This window comes from Aplidium turbinatum, chromosome 1, assembly GCF_918807975.1.
Source record: "Aplidium turbinatum chromosome 1, kaAplTurb1.1, whole genome shotgun sequence".
Classification (NCBI taxonomy): Eukaryota; Metazoa; Chordata; class Ascidiacea; order Aplousobranchia; family Polyclinidae; genus Aplidium; species Aplidium turbinatum.
This window is the reverse complement of record NC_137472.1, coordinates 54,690,397-54,712,118: the sequence shown is the minus strand read 5'-3', so window position 1 is coordinate 54,712,118 and position 21,722 is coordinate 54,690,397. Positions and strand designations below refer to the sequence as shown.

The 21,722-nt window shown below is 38.1% G+C and overlaps 1 protein-coding gene and 1 long non-coding RNA gene across 2 annotated transcripts; both read left to right on the top strand.

The window, feature by feature from the left end:
- The first annotated feature begins 16,421 nt into the window (after positions 1–16,421).
- Positions 16,422–17,162, top strand: LOC145767349 (uncharacterized). The gene has a single exon (XM_082579159.1). The coding sequence runs from the start codon at positions 16,422–16,424 to the stop codon at positions 17,160–17,162; it is 741 nt and encodes a 246-aa protein (XP_082435285.1).
- A 2,746-nt stretch (positions 17,163–19,908) lies between these two features.
- Positions 19,909–20,839, top strand: LOC145769679 (uncharacterized). Its single transcript, XR_014289035.1, has 3 exons — positions 19,909–19,990; positions 20,166–20,345; positions 20,706–20,839. It is a non-coding gene; the product is annotated as an uncharacterized LOC145769679 (long non-coding RNA).
- The last annotated feature ends 883 nt before the right edge of the window (positions 20,840–21,722 follow it).

The following is a 21,722-nucleotide window of genomic DNA, read 5'->3' as shown; positions in this document are numbered from 1 at the left end:
TTACAGGAATACACTTCTCGAATAGACGTTTCGGAAGAGTGTTTCTTTTTCGGTCATTACATACAGACGAACGGATCCGGGAATTTTATGTTACAATTTTCCCACGAAGAGATTATGGTTTACCGCTGTGACCATAAAAAATAAAAGACGGTTCTTGTCAGTTGGTAGGCTGCAGAAGCACATAAAAAAATAAAAGACGTTACTCTGTCTAGTGTTTGGTGCAGGAGCAAAAGAAAATTAAAGACACTTCTCAGTTGGTACTGAAGAACTTCAAGCTAAAAATTAAAGGCGTTTCATTGTCGGTTCTGAAGACAAAACTACATTGACATTCATTGGCAAGATAAAAGATTAAAGACAATCGATCTGTGCTTGAAGATTCAAGTAGAAGAATCCAAGCAAGTTTTGTGGAACTTTAGGACTTCATATACCCGTACAACTACGGTATTGTGCATTTAAATTCCTTTTTATATTTTTACGGTCTTTGCAGTTAAGTTTTTTATAACTACTGTAATAATTTTGTGTGTTTGTGTAACTTAATTTTTTAATTGGTAAATTTAGCCTCAACATTTAATATGTCTACACTCGGTGGCGACAGGGACTCGGCCGCCGTCGATTCGACTGAGTTTAAGCCTGATGATGTTCTTTGCGGTCGGGCAGGCCATTCTGGGGAGGGACCCAGTAACGATGAGGCTAAGTCAGTTCGAGAGGCCCGGCATCTTAGAAGGGATATTTTGACTCAAATTGTGGAACTTTCTGTAGCCCTAGGTTCTTTGAGTGATAAGCAGGAATTGTTAATTTTTAGATCTAAGTTCTCTACTTTGGAAGAGGATTTACGGCATTTCCATGCTCTTTTGACTAAAATTTTTAACTCTGCAATCTTGGCAGAACTTCGTGATAGGGTAGATCCCGAATTTAACTCGTTAAAAAATAACTTCGAACAAAAAGAAAGTGAGTTCCCAAATATGTTGGATGCTGACATACATCCTGAGGATAGCGCCTCAAATGTAAGCACTAGGATGTCTGAGAGTTCGTCTCGGATAGTGGCACAAATTAACCTACAGCTAAGACGAGAGGAGCTCCAGATCCAAGCTGAGGCTGAAGCGAGAGCTGCTGAGGCCGCCGCGAGAGCTGAGGCCATACGAGCTGAGGCAAAAGCTGCTGAGGCCGCCGCGAGAGCTGAGGCAAAAGCTGCTGAGGCCGCCGCGAAAGCTGAGGCCGAAGTGAGAGCTGCTGAGGCCGCCGCGAGAGCCGAAGTTCGAGCTGCTGAGTTCGCACTCAAAGACGCCCAGTTGAGGGCTGAACAACGTAAAGAGGTAGTTTTAGCTGAATATCGTTCAGAGTTGGGCTCCCGGCGTAGTTCTAAGAAGGGCTCTTCTAGCCATTCCAGAAGTGAACATAAATCGCAGTTTAATTTACATAACCTTTTCCAGACGCCTGTTCAATCTGTAAGTGGACCAGTACAATCCACACGTTTTCAAACTGTTTCAGGAGGTCTCGGGGCCGCAGCTAAGGATCTTCCGAAGGATCTAAAGCCAAGGCCAGCGAATTTTAGCCGAACTCCTCCCCCAGAGCGTACAGGTCACGGGACCGCCATCAGAAGTAATGTTTTGCTCCCTTCACAGTTTTCTGCGCCGCTAGTTGTTGATCGCCCAGCTACACGTAATTTGAGTGGTTGTGAGAGGCGTATCGCGTCTACTGATTTTAACTTGTGTGAGGAGCGTGATCGGGCTGTGCATGTGACTGAGCCCCCTCAGCCCCTTAAGGGATATAGCTTGTCTTCTCCCGCTAAATCGAGTTCTCAACAACAGGATAGCTTTTTTGAATACCAAAATAGTAGGACGTTTTTCGATAAGGCGGCCTTGATTGGTTACGATGGTAATAATATGCCATTTATCTTCTTTAAAAATCGTGTTACGGCCTTAACCGTATCTGTCACTGGCGTAGACCTTATGGTCTCGCCCTCTGCTAATTCAGCAATTTCACATAGAAGCAGTGGCGCTAGAAACCTGAGATTTCTTGACTTTTACTTTTTTTTCTTGCCCCAAATTTTAATCCCGAATATGTTGGTATCGGATAATTGTGAAGTTCACAATAAACCTTTTGTCACAGCCAGTTATGAAATGCAGGAAAATTTCGGGTTTATTCAATAGCTTGATTGACAGTTTACTATTAGCGTGCGGTTTCATTTTGTGCTTGTTAGTCAAACGCGACGGCGCTAAAATTCCAGGCAGCAAAATCCGTCTTTTTACATTGATTCAACGTCGATTTTGCTGTCTGGGTAGGGAGTCGGTCTCTGACGCACTATGAGTCATTCTTTGCTGGCAGAGAATAATTAGGAAGGTAATTCGTTATTTGCGCAAATTGCTTTGTAGTGCAAAAAGTGCATGGAATACTGTTTGCACAGAAACAGAAAAACAAAATTGATGAAATTCTGTGTTCAATACAAGAAGACTTTCAAAATGAAATGTCAACTGAAAAATTTGACCAAGAAATGGCGAAAATAGGTCTAAAACCGAGTCTTTATCATCTTTTCTACCTAAAATACACAATCACGAATATATTTTGCGAAATAAATTGATTGAAGTGATAGATAAGGCTTTTGACCAACGGCATACTTTTTCCCGGTGTTATTTGATATAAGCCGACGGAGTAATTAGCAGTAAGAGAGACGTAGACCTAATGGTCTCGGCCAGTAACTCTTGCCGCCAAAAGGAAGCAGTGACAGATACGGTTAATGGCAGCTTCGCCCTTTAAAGGAACTCGTTTGACTTTGTTACAAGCAGCTTGTGTTAGAACAGCTGCGCAAACGATTGCTAATTTGGTTTCCGACACTCCTGGCTTGTCAGAGGAAGACAGGATAGAAATGTCATTAGCTCGCTTGTCTCAACGTTTTGGAGTTCGTGGAGGTCTTTTCGCCGAACCGGAAATTAGGAAGTACCGCTATGGTAGCAAATTGACTTCGATCTCTTCCAGTGATTTGAAAGAGTTTAAAGATGAATTGTCGCAGTGTCTGCTTTACGCGCAAGCTTATGGTCAGCGTGACAAATTGGAAGGACGTTTTGTTTTGGATTTGGCTAAGCGACTCCCGTTTGACGCTAAGCAGCGTTATCTTGACTTTTTAGGTGATCAGTATGGTGGTACTGATGAGCCTACTTTTCAGAGTTTGTTTGAATTTGTAGTACGGGAGGAAACGCGCAAGTCGACTGATTTTAGCATTATGCTAATGGGCGATTCTGGTGAGTCGCAGCATTTTAAAAAGTTTGGCAAAGGAAAATTGCCTTCTTGTCCGGTTAGGCAGACGTCGGTAAAACCCCATCATAATGTGATTTCAGGTAGTTCGCAGTACTCGACTGCTGTTGGCGCACCGCGCGGTGGTGTGGCCAGACGTAGTGACATACCGGCATGTTTTTATTGTTCGTCACGTGGTCAAGTTGAATATCATTTTTTGTCTAATTGTAAAGAATTTTTGCGCTTGACACCTAAAGATCGGAAAGATGTCATTGTGAAAGCTGGCAAATGCTTGAATTGTTTGCGCCAGCATATGGTTAGGGATTGCGTTCATGCAAACAACTGTCGTAAGTGTGGCCCTAACAACGATAGGAAACACTATTTTCTTCTGCATGATTTTTATGTGACGTCACGTGATTCTCTGGATTCGATTGGCAAAGATGATGCTGGTGCCAGAGTTCCTGTGCGTAATGTTAAGATTGGAAATGTTAAAGCAGCTTTTAACCGCGTTACTGCTGCTCGTGTTTTGCATCCAATAACTGGCAAATCGAAGTTGGTGTATTGTCAGCATGATCCTGGTTCGCAGTTGACGTTTGTTTCGAGTGATTTGGTGTGCGAACTTGGCGTTAAACCGTATGATAAAGCGTCGTTTAAAATGGATACCCTGGCTGGTCAGAAACCTACTTGTGCTAACCTTGTTAAACTCAACATCCAGTCGTTAGAGACGGATGAACTGTTTTGTGATATAACTTCGGTGGTTAACCCAGCTTGGGCTGACGATGTTAAAACTTTACCGCACAAGCAGGATTTAAGTGGTTTCCGTCATTTTCATGACGTGAATATGTTTCATTTGAATGATTGTAGTACTGTAGATGTACTGATTGGCAACGACAACGCTTATTTGATGTGGGCTAAAGAAGAGCGTGTTGGTGAAAATCGTAGTGAACCGCATGCTTTACTCACTCCTCTCGGTTGGTTGGCTTGTGGTGGTAAGTCACCCTTAGATGAAAGCGTTGCAAATGTGTGCAGAGTGCAGACGTCTTCAGAGTCGGATGTCATCTCTGGCTTTCAGCGTAAAATTGAGTCTCGTGATATGGAAATAGCAGACCTGAATAAAGTCATTCAGGATTTGACCTTGCAAAATGAAACCTGTGAATTGTCTCGCAGTGACATTTCGGCTAGAGAACTTGTTGAACCGAATATTGAGTTGAAAGATGGTCGATTTGAGATACCTGTGCCGTTGAAGGAAGTTATTGATTTACCTAACAATTTTGTGTTGGCGTCAGATAGAGCTGCTGCTTTAAGGAAGAAGGCTTTAAAACAACCTGAACTTTGTGATTTCCTTACTGACACCATGAAAGATCTTAAATCTAATGGCTATATTGAGCGTGCTGGTGAAGCAGGAAATGTCAAGGGATTTGAATGGTATTTACCATACTTTGTGACGTCACAATTAAAAAAGCGTATTGTTTACGATGGCAAGTCTGAATTTCGAGGAACTTGTGTTAATGATGTAATGTTTTCGGGTCCTGACTTGTTAAACCCTCTGGCAGATCTCTTGGCTAGATTTCGGCTTGGTAGATTTGGTTTCGTGGCCGATATGACCAAGTACTTTTTTCACATTTTGGACTCTTCAATTCGTAAGCCCAATTTCATTGAACTGCTTACGTACACAGGCAGTGCCGTTCGGATCGTGAACGAACGCCCTTTGGTACTTTTGAGTGACGACCCTAGGGATTTTACTGTCATCACCCCTGCCTCACTTTTGACCCCATACTTAGACCCATACTGTGCTGTTGGGCAACCACATGATCGTGACCAATTAAGAAGGGATTATCGGTTCAATTTGTCACTTTCTCAGCAGTTTTGGAGTAAATGGATCGATTTTTTACTTGCCAGGTCTTCAGGGCCGGAAAAAATGGCTAAAAATGGCCGAGAATTTGGAGCCTGGTCAACTTGTAGTGGTGGGTTCTCTCCAAGACATTGGTAAACGTGGGAAGTATCAACTTGGGAGGGTGCATAAGGTAGTTCCACAAATTAGGAAAGGGAAGCCTGTGGTTCGTAGAGCCAAAGTTGCCGTCTGCAACTATGATGAGAGTACGGGGAAAGTGAAAGTAGACTACGTGTTGAGGGATATTTCGTGCCTCGCCCCCGTAAAGAACACCTAAGTGTTAGGGTTTGAGCCTGGTTTTGTCTGCGGTGGCCGACACTTGTCTGAGCCCAGAACAGTCGGTTATTATCGCAACCATTGTACATAGCGTCATTTTAGCGTGTACCTATGGTACCAATTTCATGTATCGTCGTGTATTATTCGTATTGCTGTTCATTCTTTGCATGCCCTTTGTATTTGCGTATTAACTTAAACCTGAGTGATTCAAACAATTTGTGTATCATGTGTTTTTATTCATTGGCTCACAATTGTCGTCAATTCTTTTTTAGTTATGCCATGTCAGACTGTCATAACTAGGGGCCGCTATGTTCCAGACAATTGTTCACCTAATCAAACGTCATATATAAACCGTTCAGGTCTACTGAATCTTAGCGTATTACGTCATGGAATTTTTCCTAAAAATGAGCCAAAATTGCACCATCGTTCGTAAGACTTGTGTCAAACCTGTTCAAACATAGGCTGTGGGCCGACCTCGATTTTTCGCTTTAAAAATGCAATTGAGTTGCACCCCCCCAGTAGACAATACTTTCTTGATATGGTTCGATAGAGTAATTTTTACTGAGTCCAAAACAAAAAAGTTCAAGCAAAAACCTGTTTTCGCTAAAAAGATATTAGGCTTGGAAGATACTAAAAAGAACGCGGATGAACACACTTACAGGCACTACTTCTATTTGACGCTTCATTATTCGGCGCAAGCGATTGGCTGGCAACACCTCGATTACACCCACTTGTCGTGCATTTAATGCATCGGTGCGTACATAACCTAGCAACGATCAAAGCTAAGACAGCATTTAGACTACATTCGTTTTTCTTGCGTAACCACTCCGACATATTTGCTAAGTCAGTCTAAGGTAGTTTTGCGAAAAAACGCCGAGGTTGGTTAGTTTTTTGTGAAGTATTGATAGAAAAATTACTTTTCACACCAAAGGCGACTTGTTGGGCAGATTCTGCTGAAGTTTAGACTTTTTGAAAGGGTTTTATTGTATTTTTAAACAAGATAGATGCCTCTCAGTACGGTAGTGTTTTTCTTGATAAAAGAGAGAGAGAGAAACCTTTTATTTTGTCTGTTGCGAGAAAAGTATACGGTACAAAATATAGACAATGCAAATAAAATAGCACCATAACTAGAATCTACAACAGACAGGAAGCAGCGAAAGACTATATTAGTCATCGAGTCAGCTGCTTCCCGTGTTTTTAATGTGACAAATGTCAAACATCGGCATTACGTTGAAACCAAGATATGCGTTAAAACAGGATAAGCTTAAGTTCCGTAAAAGATGAAAACAAAAAGTTGTTTACTGCTGCGACAGTCAAGTGAATTCCTGTGATTTTATTCAAATATCAAAAAATATCATGCCCTACAAAAGTAGTAAGTTATGAGAAAAAAAAACAAAAAACTATGCATAAACAACAACTTCTAACTGCTAGCATAAAAGATGAAACAGAAACACTAAAAGTAGGCCTAATCATAGTATATAACTTTAAACCTTAACAAAATCAGTCAGTTTATAGGCCGATTTGAATACAGTTAATAAGATGACAACCGTTAATAAATAGTACTTAGCACCAGTTTGTGAGTAGTAGGCCTAGGTCTACGTAGTATCAACAATGTTCAATCCGAAAAATTTGCGATAACACTCGTCAATGTTGTGGCAATAAAAACAGTCACAGACAAAGTTTTTTCATATAATAAATTTTACATTTTTTTGTGAAAGTTTTTATACTCGTAGCCCCTACTACTTCTGAAGGTAAATCATTCCATATTTTTGGGCCTAAGAATTTCAAACTGCCTTGGCCTTTTCTTGAGCTGACACTACGTAAGTGAAAGTTATTTTTTTGAGAAGCTCTCGTGCCATGGCAATGTACTTCAGTAATTTCCTTAAAGTAAGGTTCAAAGTAGCTTGGCAATAGCATATTTTTAAATTTAAAGACAAATTTAGAAATTTCTAATTGATGCAAGTTAGTGATGGGAAGTATGTCAAGATCTTGGTACAGTAGTGAAAGTTTTGCTCTTCTGTTGCTAAAGGTTATTGTGCGAATGATTCGATTTTGCATTGTCGAAATTTTCTTGAGCAGTTTTTGTGTGCTTGAACCCCAGCATAAAATGCCATATTGTATTATTGATCGTGCAAGAGCATAGTACAGTGTTAACATGCTTTGTTTGTTTGTGTAGTTTCTAATTTTATAAAATATTCCAGATATTTTTGCCAATCTCCCAGATAGATCTTCAATGTGATAATTCCAACTCAGTTTGTCATCAAGAAATATGCCAAGATATTTGATGTTGTTTGTTTTTTGAATTTTTGTGTTGTTTAAGACTACATTTAGTTTTGAAGTTGACCCTCCTTTTCGTTCAAGTAACATGTAAAATGTCTTGGAGTAGTTGATACATAATTTGTTTGCATTGAACCAATCAGTGATACGCTGCATCTCAATTTCAGTGTTTTGCTGCAATTGCAAAATAGATGTTGCTGAAGTAAAAAAAAACAGTGTCATCAGCAAATAGCTGAGAATCAAAAGTTGTTATCAGAGGCAAATCATTTATGTAAAGCAGAAAAAGCAATGGTCCAAGTATAGATCCTTGAGGAACACCACATGTGATATTTTCATGCTTTGATTTGAAGCCATCAGCAGAAACATATTGTTGGCGGTTGTGTAAGTAAGATTTTATAAGGCCTCCCATTAAACCTCTCAGGCCATAAAACTCCAGCTTTTTTAGAAGTATTTGGTGGTTAACGGTGTCAAACGCTTTTGCTAAATCAAGAAATAACAGGTAAACGTAATGATGTTTTTCTTTGAGTTCAATTAGTCTTTCATGAAGATTACTTAATGCTAACGTTGTAGAATGACCTTCCCTAAATCCAAATTGTTGATCATTAATCACGTTGAATTTGTCAAGAAAGCTCATCAAGCGTTTGTAAATAATTTTTTCTAAAAGTTTGCTGATATTTGAAAGCAAGGAAATAGGACGGCAATTAGTTGGATCTGCTTTTGCGTTTTTCTTGAAAATAGGAATAACTTTTGCAATTTTTAGAGCGTCAGGAAATATTCCTTGTTTCAAGCATGCATTAAAAAGTTTAGTTAAATGAGGTGCAATGATACTTTTTGATAACTTTAACATTCGAGAAGAGATGTCATCTGGTCCATCCGATTTTTTAACATCTAGTTTGTTTATTAGGCATTCGACTTCATTTTCATCAGTTTCATATACCGCACATGTTTGTTTTAAAGCAGGCCCCATGAATGAATCAAAGTTTGACTTTTGCTTTAAGTGTGAATAAGTTAATTTTTCGCCAATATGTGTAAAGTGGTAGTTAAGTTGGTTGCATATTTGTTCATGTTTTTTGTATGAAATGTTTTCTGCAATAAGTTCATTGGGAAGAGTATTCGTTTTAGCTTTCTTTCTTTGAAGAAGTTCATTGATAGATTTCCATGTTTTTGATGAGTTGTGTCTCGATTCATTGAAGCGTTGTTTGAAGTAGTTTTGTTTTGACATTTGTTTAATGTGAGTTAATTTGTTTCTATATTTCTTGTAAAAAGATACTTTTTCAGGACAATTTTTTTTGTAGCAAAGTTTGAATAATTTATTTTGGTGTTTGATTGAAACCAGAATTCCTTTTGTGATCCATGGCTTGTTGTACAATCCAGACTTTTTCCTACTGAGTTTTTTTAATGGGAAATGAGAGTTGATTAATGTTTGCAAAATAAGTATCAATTTATTAGTGCTGTCGTTAATATTTTTATAGCTTGTGGTTAGTTTTAGGTTTTCAAGTTGATCTGAAAGTTCACTCAAAAAAGCATCAATTTTATTTTCTTCAATTTTTCTTGTCAAATACGGACGTTTTTTCATTTTGCGTGGTACAGTTTTGATTAATAAAAATGTTGGTAAGTGATCAGATATATCATAAGTCAATACATTAGTTTGTGCACTTTCACTGTTATTAGTATAAATGTGATCAAGTAATGTTGACGAACGTTCGGTAATTCTGGTAGGCACATTAATCAAGTTTGAGCATCCCAAAGCAGTTACAGCTTGCAAATAAGAAGAAATTCTGGATTTTTTATTAGATTTGGCTAAATCAATGTTGAAATCACCCAAAACGAAGAAGTCACAACGTTCTTTTTGAATCATGTGTAAAGTATCACTGAATTTATCCAAGAAAACTTCATAATTTCTGTAAGATGGATGTCTGTATACAACGCCTATACTAATTTTTTTAGGATTGGAATGAGACAGCTCTATCCACATGTTTTCACAGTCTTCGATTATAAATTGTAGATCTTGTCTTTCAGAGTAAATGATTGAGTTATTAAGGTACATTCCAACGCCACCAGCAGTGGTTGGAGAATCAGCTTGTATGAATTTGTATTCAGCAATATTAACTAATGGATTTTCCATTTTTAATTTTGTTTCCGTTATGCACAGTATATTAGGTTTAAAATCCAACTGAGTCATTAATTCTTCTAATTTAAATTTGTTTTTTATTAAGCTAACCATGTTGAAGTGAAATATTGAGAAAATTTTTTTTGATCCATGCTTTAGTTTTGTTCGTATTTCAGCAACGTCTGCATACTCAGAGGTGGTGACGATGGGTTTTTTTGACGTGTTTTCAGTGGCAAAATTTGCAGGCGTAGTAAATGTGTTCTGGTCATGAGAATATGTTTTGTTACTAGAGAGGGAGTTTTTTGAGTAAGAATTTACGTAGTCAGCAGACATTGCAAGAAAGAAAATGTTTCCAATAGACAAATAAACAACCAATGATATAGGATACAAAAGATAACGGAATGATTGTACAACAAAACAAATAAGTGAATAAACCACCAACACCTGCATTTATATCTTATAATCAATATAACAGAACTGAGAAATTACTTAGGCTGTGGGTGACAAAAGAGACAATTTAATGCAAGGACTTGTAATTAATTAAGACTAAATAGAACGTACAGCAAATCAAGTCGAAGTAGTGTGAGAAAAAACTTAGAAACAAAATCACTATTAATACGTCATAATAAAAAAGTTTAACAAGGAAGTTAAAACATCAGCCTTCTACCGTACGTACCAAGTTAGTGTTTTTAAGTAGAAATTTGCAATAAAAAGTTAGTGGTGAAATACAAACTATTGGCCAAACAAAAGAAAATTTAAGAAAAAGCAGAGTTGTAACATACAGTAGGCCTACAATGAACAGTCCAGATTTAATCCTTTAGAAATTTGATTTGGTAGACATAAACAACCTTTTTCTGAGTCAATGGTTACAGCACCAAGCCTGGACAGGGTTTTCTCTTGTTCTGGGTGAGAATGAAGGTTGACAACGGTTAGGTAAAATATAAAGACGTCCGAAAAGATTTCTTGTTACTTTTCTTCAAAGTTCAATTAACTCTGAGCAATCCAACTCAGAAAATGCAACTAACTGAATGGCTGACAAATTCACTGATAGCTTCTAGCTAGCCTAAATCAAGGTTTCTTTATAGTGACCTCTTTCTACGAATTCTTTTTCAATTTCGAAAGTTTTGCTACTGAAATGATCACAATTAAATTCCTTTCTTAATTTGTCCGAATTTAGTTATTCTCCAGGTCTTAGTTTTTCTTGAGTCCAATTTATATATTTAGACCTGGAGAGCAAAATCTTTGCTGTTTACTTTATGAAAGCGCGGGAAAAGATGAAACTTTCGTTTATGTGATATTTATTTTATGTGATAAAACTTAATTTATTTTTCATTCTCCATGGTTTAGGCCACCGTTTTGAACTTTATGTTCGATAGATTGTTACACATAAAAAAAATCTATGATTATGAAGTAACAGTTCTTCTTCTATCGAGTCTTCTAAAGTTCGTTGGCACACCACAAATCGACACATTCTTCCGCAACGGAGTTATACACTGACAGGTCCCACCTACTGCACCGGGTGGCAAGCTGAGGGCAAACAAGAAGGTGGTCCGCTGTTTGGGGCTCGGTGCCACAGATACATGTAACTGGGCCCGTATCGTAGCCCCAGATGTAGCCCGTGTCTTAGCCCCAGATGAAGTAACAGTGAAGTATGAAGTAAAAGTTATGATGAAAGTTATGAAATAAAACCAACCAACCAGTGATCACCATTCTTATTGCTTATGAGAGGCTACCAAAAGGTGAGTAAAATGACTAGTTGACTATCAAGTTCCTACTACCTAAATGTTATTTTAAAGTATGAAGCTAATGATCATACCAAATACCTATTTTATATTTGGAAGTTCTGATTATTTCACTTAATTAAAAACCATTATGGTTTTGCCACCTTTTCTTTTGTTGGCTTTATTACTGTATTTTGTTTCTACAATTGGTTTGGTTTTTGAATCTTTATCCTCTGACTGAAAAATCCTTGATAGGCTAATCCTGGAAGTTTCGCATACTTGTAGAGGCTTTTGATGCAATATCGCTTGATTTGCCTTTCAACAAAGAAAAATGAATTCAATTGAACGCATATTTAACATTTAAAAGTCATCGCAAACACAAACATGCTAGGCATGTCCAGTGGCGGATATATAAAAAACATTAGGGGGGGGGGGGGGGGCACCACAGTTTAAAACAAAGGAAATATGTTATACAACATAGTATAACATAAGATTGATTTGTTGAAGGTTTGTATAGTGCTGTGTTGGCTTTCAATAGAATTTTGAAAATTTGCTAATGTGGTCCAAACTACCCTTAGTGTAGGCCTACATGGCACATTTTACCTCATAGGCTACTTTGAAATAGTCCAAATTAATTGTCAACTAATTGAGTGAGCAATGTGTTTGTAGATTACTACTATACCGTTCCTATTATACAACCTAGTTTACATTAGTTTGTTTTAGGATGGACCCTCGGCCCCAGAACCTCATACGAGGATGATCTTATTCCTTTAATGCATATCTTGATCATATATTATGTACTGCATAAAAACAAAGTGTGCCTGATACAATTGCCATCACCAAACAACTGTTTTGGCTTGTCCATTGTACTTTGTAGACAAAATAAAGTAATATTCCTTTTCAGAGGTTTATAGGCTATGTCTCTCAGTCACATTTTGCTATGAACATAAAAACTGCATTTATGTGCATCTTCATTGATCACAATTTGATTTGTTTTGCAGATATGTTTGTGGTCTTATCGGACTCGTGATGATTCTTCTGCTGTTGAAATTTGAAGTGTTGCACTTTCTACTTCATCAATTCAAAGTCCATGATAAAGAATTTGAACTACATAGTCATTGTACTGTCATGGGCATATACTATATCAGAATTAATGCACTATATACACCTACTCTAGTATGATACAATATTCCAAAAGTATACATGTAAACTTTTGCTTATAGCCTATTTCATTGGTATATTAAAAGAAAGTATATAATACCCTTCAATTGTTCTGAAGTTACGCTATGGGTTTTTATGGTTACTTTGACTATGCATTTTATTATAATCACTCTTAAAATAAATTATTCTGAAGTCAGGAGTTTTTATGATTACTTTGGCTGTGCATTTCATTACAATCATCCGTAAAAGGAATTTAATGGTAAGAACACACATATAGCATATCATGTTATAATATGTGTTCTTAGGCATTAAGAATTGTTTTGACAAAAGTGTAATATTAACTGACATTATTCCATACGTGTGTCACACAAACATGTTGATATAGAAAATTGTAATTTCCATCATTAGACAGCTTAATGGATGAGCATTTGTTTGCTGCAAATGATTTATTGTTGTGAATAACTGCCATTGCACTTGCAGGCCTATAGATTTGTTGATAAACAGCCATAGATTGTCAACTATAATGGTGGTTTATCATTGTCATTACAAAAAATTAATTGTCCATGTTTTTCATTGTTATGACTTTGCAACCTTTTTAATTCTGTTAGTGCTATTTTATTTGCTTCTACCAAATTTGTAGCATCTGCTTTTTTCATTATTTGTGCATAGCCTATAAACAATTATACAGAAAACTGCCAACATGCAAAAATTCTATCTTTTTGATTCGCTGGTAATAAATAAAATTGATGGTAGGATATGCGTGCTAGATTGTTCTTTACGTCGTTTTTTGGCTATTTGAGATTTGGAACGCAGGAAACGTCTTTTCTGTGGAAGCGCTGCTGATGGGCTTGCGGGTAATAAAGGCTCAATGTGTTGCAACATTTTAGGTTTTCCATTTTGCATACGCGGTGTGCGCTTGAGCAACGTACGTTAAGGACTGCTCTCCATTCAGCGGCATCTAATGGATGGAATAATTCCCCGGCAACAAGACTTCAACAATCGGAAATTTCACTCTGTCAATCTCGGTGACCGGGCCTGCGTCAGTGATTCAAAGCCTCTGCAAGTATGCGAAACTGCCAGGATTAAGCTCTGCAAGAAGCTTTCCCAGTCCGAGGATAAAGATTCAATCAATCACATACATAACATAATTTAACATAACATTATACATTACATATACATTACATAACATAATTTAAGTAAAGATATATTGCTCATTGACAACAGCAGAAAAAAAAGATTATATTATTTTTTATCCACTGGACTGGTTCAGGGAAATAAAATAAAAGCAAGACCAAAAATGAAATACAATCACTTTCAGTCTCACTTTCGCACTGATATTGCAGTCCTGACTTAGCTTTGATCGTTGCTAGGTTATGTACGCACCGATGCGTTAAATGCACGACAAGTGGGTGTAATCGAGGTGTTGCCAGCCAATCGCTTGCGCCGAATAATGAAGCGTCAAATAGAAGTAGTGCCTGTAAGTGTATTCATCCGCGTTCTTTTTAATATCTTCCAAGCCTAATATCTTTTTAGCGAACACAGGTTTTTGCTTGAACTTTTTTGTTTTGGACTCAGTAAAAATTACTCTATCGAACCATATCAAGAAAGTATTGTCTACAGGGGGGGGTGCAACTCAACTAACGAATTTTCAGACTCGGCCCACAGCCTAACATGAAACATGGCATCACCACCTTTGAACACCTGTTTGAATTGCGTGACAATGTCTTTCATTATTGCGTCACAGTTACTGTTTACGTGAGTTTGAGATATCGCAAATTATTCTAGTCATTTTAAAATTGTTGCTTGAAGAGGTTGGTCGCATGTTTAACTGTTTTGCTTAGTGCTTGTCAGCTGGACGAAAATTTCCGTCTTTTATCCAAGTAATCTGTTCTGTAGTGACAAGTTTTAGTGGTGTATCGCGTTGCACCCATTTTCGATAGCCGCGGGCTAATTTTACAGGAATACACTTCTCGAATAGACGTTTCGGAAGAGTGTTTCTTTTTCGGTCATTACATACAGACGAACGGATCCGGGAATTTTATGTTACAATTTTCCCACGAAGAGATTATGGTTTACCGCTGTGACCAACTTTAACGAGTAAACTCTGCTTGATCAATCAACATTTAGCATATTATTTTCAACTACTATAGCATAGGCTAGCGGTGGCATAGCGCATCGGATAAAGCACTCGCTTTCCGATCATGCAATCTTGCTTCGACTCCCGACTTAAGCTGGTTGTTGAAAAACACCGCTCATCTCTATCTAGGATGTAATAAATTGGGTGGGTGTAGTTGCTGAAGGAAAGGCGGCCAAGAGAAAGGAACTGGCCACCCTACTCTCTTTAGTGCCGAAGGCTTAGTATAATAACCTTATCTTCTCATCCCCCGATACTTGGATCAAGTATGGGACTCATAGCAACATAGGCTAACTGCTAAAAAATGAATGAGGCTGTTCACCAGGCATTTAGTTAAATAACATCTTTTAGCACTTTGAGCACTTTACTGGAGGCACCTTGCTGTGCATTGCGCAAAGCTCACCGCTTGCAGTTTGAGCACTTTGGCAAGGTTGACGGTAGTAAGCTACCATTTTTGGGGCTTAGGTTCCACAAGTGGGAAAACGTCACACGAAGGCATATATCTCCGTGGCCATACCCAGTGTACCTACTGCACTGAGGAGGCCGAAACGTTGTGCACTGTCTGCAATTAATAACATGCTATGCGTTCTCTTGGCGCAGACTATATAAGCTGAACCAGTGCCGGATTAAGGGGGTGGCGGACTGGGCTGAAGCCCAGGGCCCCCACTTTTGGGGGCCCCCACCTCAAAGAAAAAAATCTATTAATTTTTTTAGTTGCACAGCTGGAGATTTCTGCTTTAATTCGTATCTCAAACAAGCAGGGGCAGCTCGCCCATATGTGCTGCGGTGCTGCAGCACCCCTGCCCCGCCCCAGTTATTCCATTTTTTTTTATCAAAAAACATATTTATTTGTTACTTTCATATCCGGAAATGGTACGAATTTTTTTTGAAAAAAAAAATTCAATATTGGAAACACGGCTTGCGCTGTTTTTTCATTTCGCCGCCGCGTCGGTTGGGTAGGTTGGTACTTAGGCTAGGCAGCTGGGTAAGGCGATTTTTAAAATTTTTACCAATGCACTTTCATACAGGAGCAGAAATCGCCAAAATTGTTTTGGAGTTTTTGGAAAAGCTTAATATCAACATTGAAGACTGCCGTGGTCAAAGTTATGATAATGCTGCCAATATGAGTAGTAAGTATAACGGTATTCAAGCTCTTCTGCGCGAGAAATGTAGTGTAGCTCATTATGTGCCTTGCACAGCACATTCACTGAATTTAATCGGTAAATGTGCTGTAGAAACATGCCGTTCTGCCGCTGAGCTTTTTGAATTGTTGCAAAGCCTTTATTCATGGCTCGTCTACTCATCGTTGGCAAATCCATCGAAAATTCCTAGATGGTTTGCCTGTTTTAAAGACATTATCTGATACAAGATGGTCAGCTAGATATGATGCAGTCAGTGCATTAAACAAAGGATGCAGTGAGACCATTTTAGCGCCTGAAGAATTGGCCTCTGATGATGCTCAATCTCGAGAGAGCAAAGTCGAAGGAGAAGGATTTGTAAAATAGCTGAAACAACTGGAGACAGCTATTTTGCTTAAAATGTGGAGTGCAATTTTGGAAAGGTTTCCAAAAACAAACCTGTCCCTTCAAAAAAGTAGCCTACAGTAAGTTGTTACAAAGTCTCATGAGCTTTGTCAAAAGCGAAAGATCCAACTTTGAAACGTATGAAGAAAAAGGTAAGAAGAAATGTGGATCCAACACCTACGCAGGTTCTTCAAAACGAATTCAAACCCAACGTTATCGGCATTTTGATGAGCCCTCTACAGAGCCAACGATTTTTTCACCAAGAGATAAATTTAGAGTTGAAGTTTATCTTGCCATAATTGACAAACTATCTGCAGAACTGGATAAGCGTTTGAAAGCATACCGTGACGTCGAAAGTAAGTTTGGTTTCAATTCAAAACTGACGGATGTCAGCCCTAACGAGATTCATCAAGCTACTGTAGCATTGATGAAGGAATATCCCATGGATTTCGAAGCTAATTTTCCAACTGAAACAGTTCATTTTGCAGAATTTTTCAAAGTGAAAACTGCTGATGGTGGAAAAGAAGCCTCAGAAAACCCTGATAAACACAAAGTGGAAGACAATGTTGAGCTCAATATGTTCTTAGTTCTAAGGGAAAACAGATGCGTTGGAACCTTTCCCAATGTCTTCGTTGCTCTGCGAATGTATTTGTGCATGATGGTCTCCAACTGCAGTGGAGAAAGATCTTTTTCAAAATTAAAGAGAATCAAAAAGGAAGTTCGAAATTCTTCGCGGCAAGAGCGAGTTCTTCGCGGCAAGAGCGATATTTTGGATTCATTGAATTTTGAAGAATTGATCAGCGATTTTGCCACGAGAAAAACAAGAAAGCTTCCATTTTGAGTTGATATGAACAATTTTCTAGAGCAGCAAAAAAAAGGATTACCGCTACCGCCTACCAGTTTGCAGTTTTATTTTAGATTTATGGCCTATACTCCTATGAATATGATTCTGTTTTTATCGTGTGAAGCTGACAAACAATTCACAGTTCATGGATAAAGTTGCGGCCAAAAACAAACGTTTAGTTTTTTTGTGAAACGATTAAGCTTACTTTGATCGCTCTGTATCTCAACAGTTTTGTGTTTAAGCATTCGACACCATTCACACCAAGCACTAAAAGTTTATTGCCATTGCTAAATTTGCTTTTCAACCAGAAAACGAATCTTTTCAGAAGAAATACTGTTGAAAATTAACCAGATTTTTCCTCACAATTTTCTTGGGGCAAAATTGTTTGTTTTGAACAGTACAGTATTGCACAAAATGAACATGTTATCGTACAGTATATCAATAATCGCCTATAAGCAATTTGTATTGAAAGTGTTGCCACTAAAAATTGTGGAGAAAGGATCGAGTTCACTTTGAACAGTGATAGCCTATCTCACAAACGGATACGTTTGTTGATCTGCTCTAAAATGATTGGTTTTGCTTTCAAAAAGACAACTAGAGAACAGTGGCGTACCTAGAGAATAGTGGCGTCGCTCGGGAAGTTTGAGAGTTTGCGCCCCTCCAATAAAGTCAGCATTAAACGAATTATGTCATTTTGTTGTTCTAAAAATAATGTTCCTGTTTAATCGCTTTTTTCGATCCCAATCGCAGCAAAAGCACAGTACCAACTACACAATACACACAACTCGGGGTTTGGAGGCGGAGCCCCCAGCTGCTGAGAAATGCTTTTAGCGTCATTGATCGATAACCTTTTTAGCGAAAAATGTCACTTGATAAGGGCCCCCACTTTCAGATCAGCCCAGGGCCCCATAAACCTTTAATCCGGCCCTGAGCTGAACTATCACGAGATGTATAAAGTGACCTTTAAGTATGTACAGTGCAATAATTCGCGCTTATTTAACCCACCTCGAGACCGGACGATTTTTGGCTCATTTAGTGTGTAGGCTAATTAAGCTGGAGGCGATTCTCTGTCACTCCTGTACATTCAGTAATGCCGGAGCGAACCTAAGAGGGCGGACTTATTAACCGTGGGCTTAAAGGGGCAGACAACTCCATTTTCAAATGCAAATTGAGAGTTGAAATACATAAAGGGGATATTCAAAAACACGTTGCACTTGTTTTTATGAAAAAATACTCATTTGTTCTCACGCAATCTTAAAACAAAGTTTTGGTTTTGTAATTCGAACACACACCGCACGAACTGTTGTCGAAATAAAAAAATTTCTCGGGTGACGTCATGCGAGTACTGCTGGACAAATATTTTGCTTGTTTTAGGTGTGGCATGCGTTTGCACCAGTGGATAAGATTATTCCAAGTTACAATTGAAGTTCAGATTTAGTTTATTGTAGCCTTAGTGCTAGCTTACATCATTTTACAGACTACACTAAACTTTTTATTGGACGTTTCACCTAAACACTTTGGGCTAGACCTTGCAGTGTTTACATAGTTTTGATGGTATTTAACAGCTAGAGGTTCAGACAGTCAAGGGTTGCAGAGATTTGCATTTATTTTTTACTTCATGATTAGTCAGTGCTGTGTGCACGATAGGAAACAGCAGGAAACAAACAAATGCCATTATTTTCCTTCAGCGCCACAGTACTGTATAGTTTTGATGGTATTTAACAGCAAGAGGTTCAGACAGTCAAGGGTTGCAGAGATTTGCATTTATTTTTTACTTCATGATTAGTCAGTGCTGCATCCTGTGCTGTGTGCACGATGGGCCTACCTACCAGTCTCAGTATTTACTCATGTATTTCAATTTGTGATTGTGTATTGGCTAGACAAGTAGGCCTATACCGGTATATCAATATGCATTCTTCTCCAGTGCTGTGTGAGTAAACTAAGCTAAACCTGTTACAATTTGGTACTCATCATGCCAAATCGGTGTGTTGTACCGTATATAACTGCTCATCTGGCAGTTCTTCTAGGCTACTGATAAAATTTCTTTGTTCCATTTTCCATAAAATCGTACCATAAAAAAGAAATGGAACAAGTCTGTAAACACCACAAGAGTGTGGCCAGGATCAACAGAGTCCAGCACAATATGGCGACTCCATTTCAAGGAAACAGATTTTCAAAATCTTTTTCAATTTGACATGGGTCATGCCACACGTCTCAATTTAAACTTTAATGCATGCCCTTCAATTTTTCCAAACAAAAACATTTCAACAACTCTGTAACCGTTGGATTCAAAGTCCAGTAGAGAGACAACTCCACAACAAAATTCCACTTTATCCATGCGACCGGCTGCTAGGAAGCGGAAAGTTCTTGAGGTAATTTTAAGCTAACAATTATATTACTACCATACATGTTTGTTATAAAGTACCGTACATAAGTAGCGAAGTAGCATCCTTGAGAAATTGTTTTCCATAAGTTTACAATATGTATGCTGCCTGCTGGTATAGTGATTCCCAGCTACATGCACTTTTAGAACGTCCCATGTATAATTCACCAAGTGCATTAACAAAAAATGTTCCTTCATATATACATTGTTGTTTTCTTTTTCAGTTACTGGCTAGGGATGCACCCAAATTCGTACCCTGAACAATTCCTACCCCCAATTCGTACACTGAAAAGATCGAGAGAAAAAATTAAAAAAAAGCCGAAGTCATGCCAAGCAGAAATGGTTACTTGTGATGCTGTAACACAATATGACGTGTTAGATTTCCGTGCTTGTTCATCAAAAGGATGCCAAGCTGCCTTGAAGCCAATGACTGCGGCGAAAGGTAAGAAACTTTGACTCTACAATATAACATATTATGAAGTAACAGTAGTGTACATTTTAATAGCTTTGGAAAGAGAAGTGATGCCAAATAATACTGTAAAAGTTGCTTTGCCTGATTTGGAATATGTTTATTGCAGCAACTCAGGCTAATGCCCTGGTATTAACACAACCTGTAGGTGTGACCTGCAACTTGTAAGAAAGAAAACGAATTCCACCAGACTACCTTACTTCCACTCCCAAAAAAGCAAGAATGGCTTTGCAAGACATATCTTTGAAGATAATGAAATGCACTATCCAAATTTCTCAATAAATACATTTTCGGAGGTGTCTACCAATGAACGTAGTGAAAAGCCGGGGTAAGTTTGTAAAATTCCAAAACATAGCTTCGTTCCTAAACTTTTCATCAAATTTTCCTATAATTCAACTGATGATCCACTGGGATGCACGGTGTGACACAACATTTTAAATAAAGTAAACAATATCACACCAAATCAGAAGAATCGGTTTATTTAAATACAGAGCTTTCGCCACACAAGTGTGGCTTCATCAGTATAAACTTATTCAAATAGAAGTTTGTGAACAATGATATATCTGTTATAGATATTTTATGAATGCTTCCTGATGTATGGAAACATACACATACTGTAAACGGAAGTGCTCAATCTTTTCTTTAAAATAATGTCATTGATAAGAATTTTTAATATGTCATTGAGCAGAATAGTGTACTTCAACAATTGGAAGGTGATGGTATTGACCTCATGTTGGCGGGAGATGGAAGGGTAGATTCTCCTGGACATTGTGGGAAGCACGGCACATACACGATCATGGACACAAGATTGAATAAAATAGTGGATTTGCAACTTCTTCAGGTATGGACTTCAGCCAGTGCATTTTATACTTTAGCTAGCAAATCCAGCTTCTTTTACATGACTCATTGAAAAGCCAGTGTGTCTTATAACAAATTTACGTTTATTTTACGTATGTTTGTACGTTATAGTTCCTCTGCTCGGCGCGCTTTCCATTGATTGTTTTCTCTGCTCGCGCCTCACTCAATCTCAGCAAGCCCATTTTCATAAGAGCTTTTCTTGCAGTGTTCTGTTAAAGGGACTTTTGTTACTTTAAGTTCTGATCGTGTGAGACTGACTTAATTTGTTCGTTTTATATTAATGGCTTGTGTTTTGCAGATGTACTTCGTTTCTTAGTTCATTTAAACCTAATAAATGGTCGTTTCAGTGTGAACATACCCAGATAACAAATCAGTCGCTTTTTACATTGATTCAACGTCTGAAGACGTTGAATCAATGTAAAAAAGCGACTGATTTGCTATCTGTGTACTTTTCTCAAAACTGCTCGTAAACAGGCCAACTTCGCCCAGAAACCAGCAACGTAATGATGATTCATTGATGCTAAGCTATTTCTGAAAGATAGCAGAACCTAGGTCCTATAGGAAATTCACTGCAACAATACAAGTTGTATTTGGCTGTACAATGTACATGCTTCCCATTGCCAAGTCAAGAAAAATTTGCGGCCATGGCCGTCTCCCATCGAATCGGCACATACAGCACTCGCGGCCATAGCGTTTCCGGGTAAGAGTAGATAAAAACAGATTGTGCAAAATTGATATGTGACTGATGCTTTTTATTTTATTAGGATATTGGAGATACAAGAGTAAATATAACCAAAAGTTGTTTTTACAGATGCTATAAGCACATTTCCCACAGACAGTTTGTTCG

Coding starts and splice junctions, on each gene's coding strand:
- LOC145767349 (XM_082579159.1), top strand. CDS start 16,422: ATGAGCTTTGTCAAAAGCGAAAGATCCAACTTTGAAACGTATGAAGAA.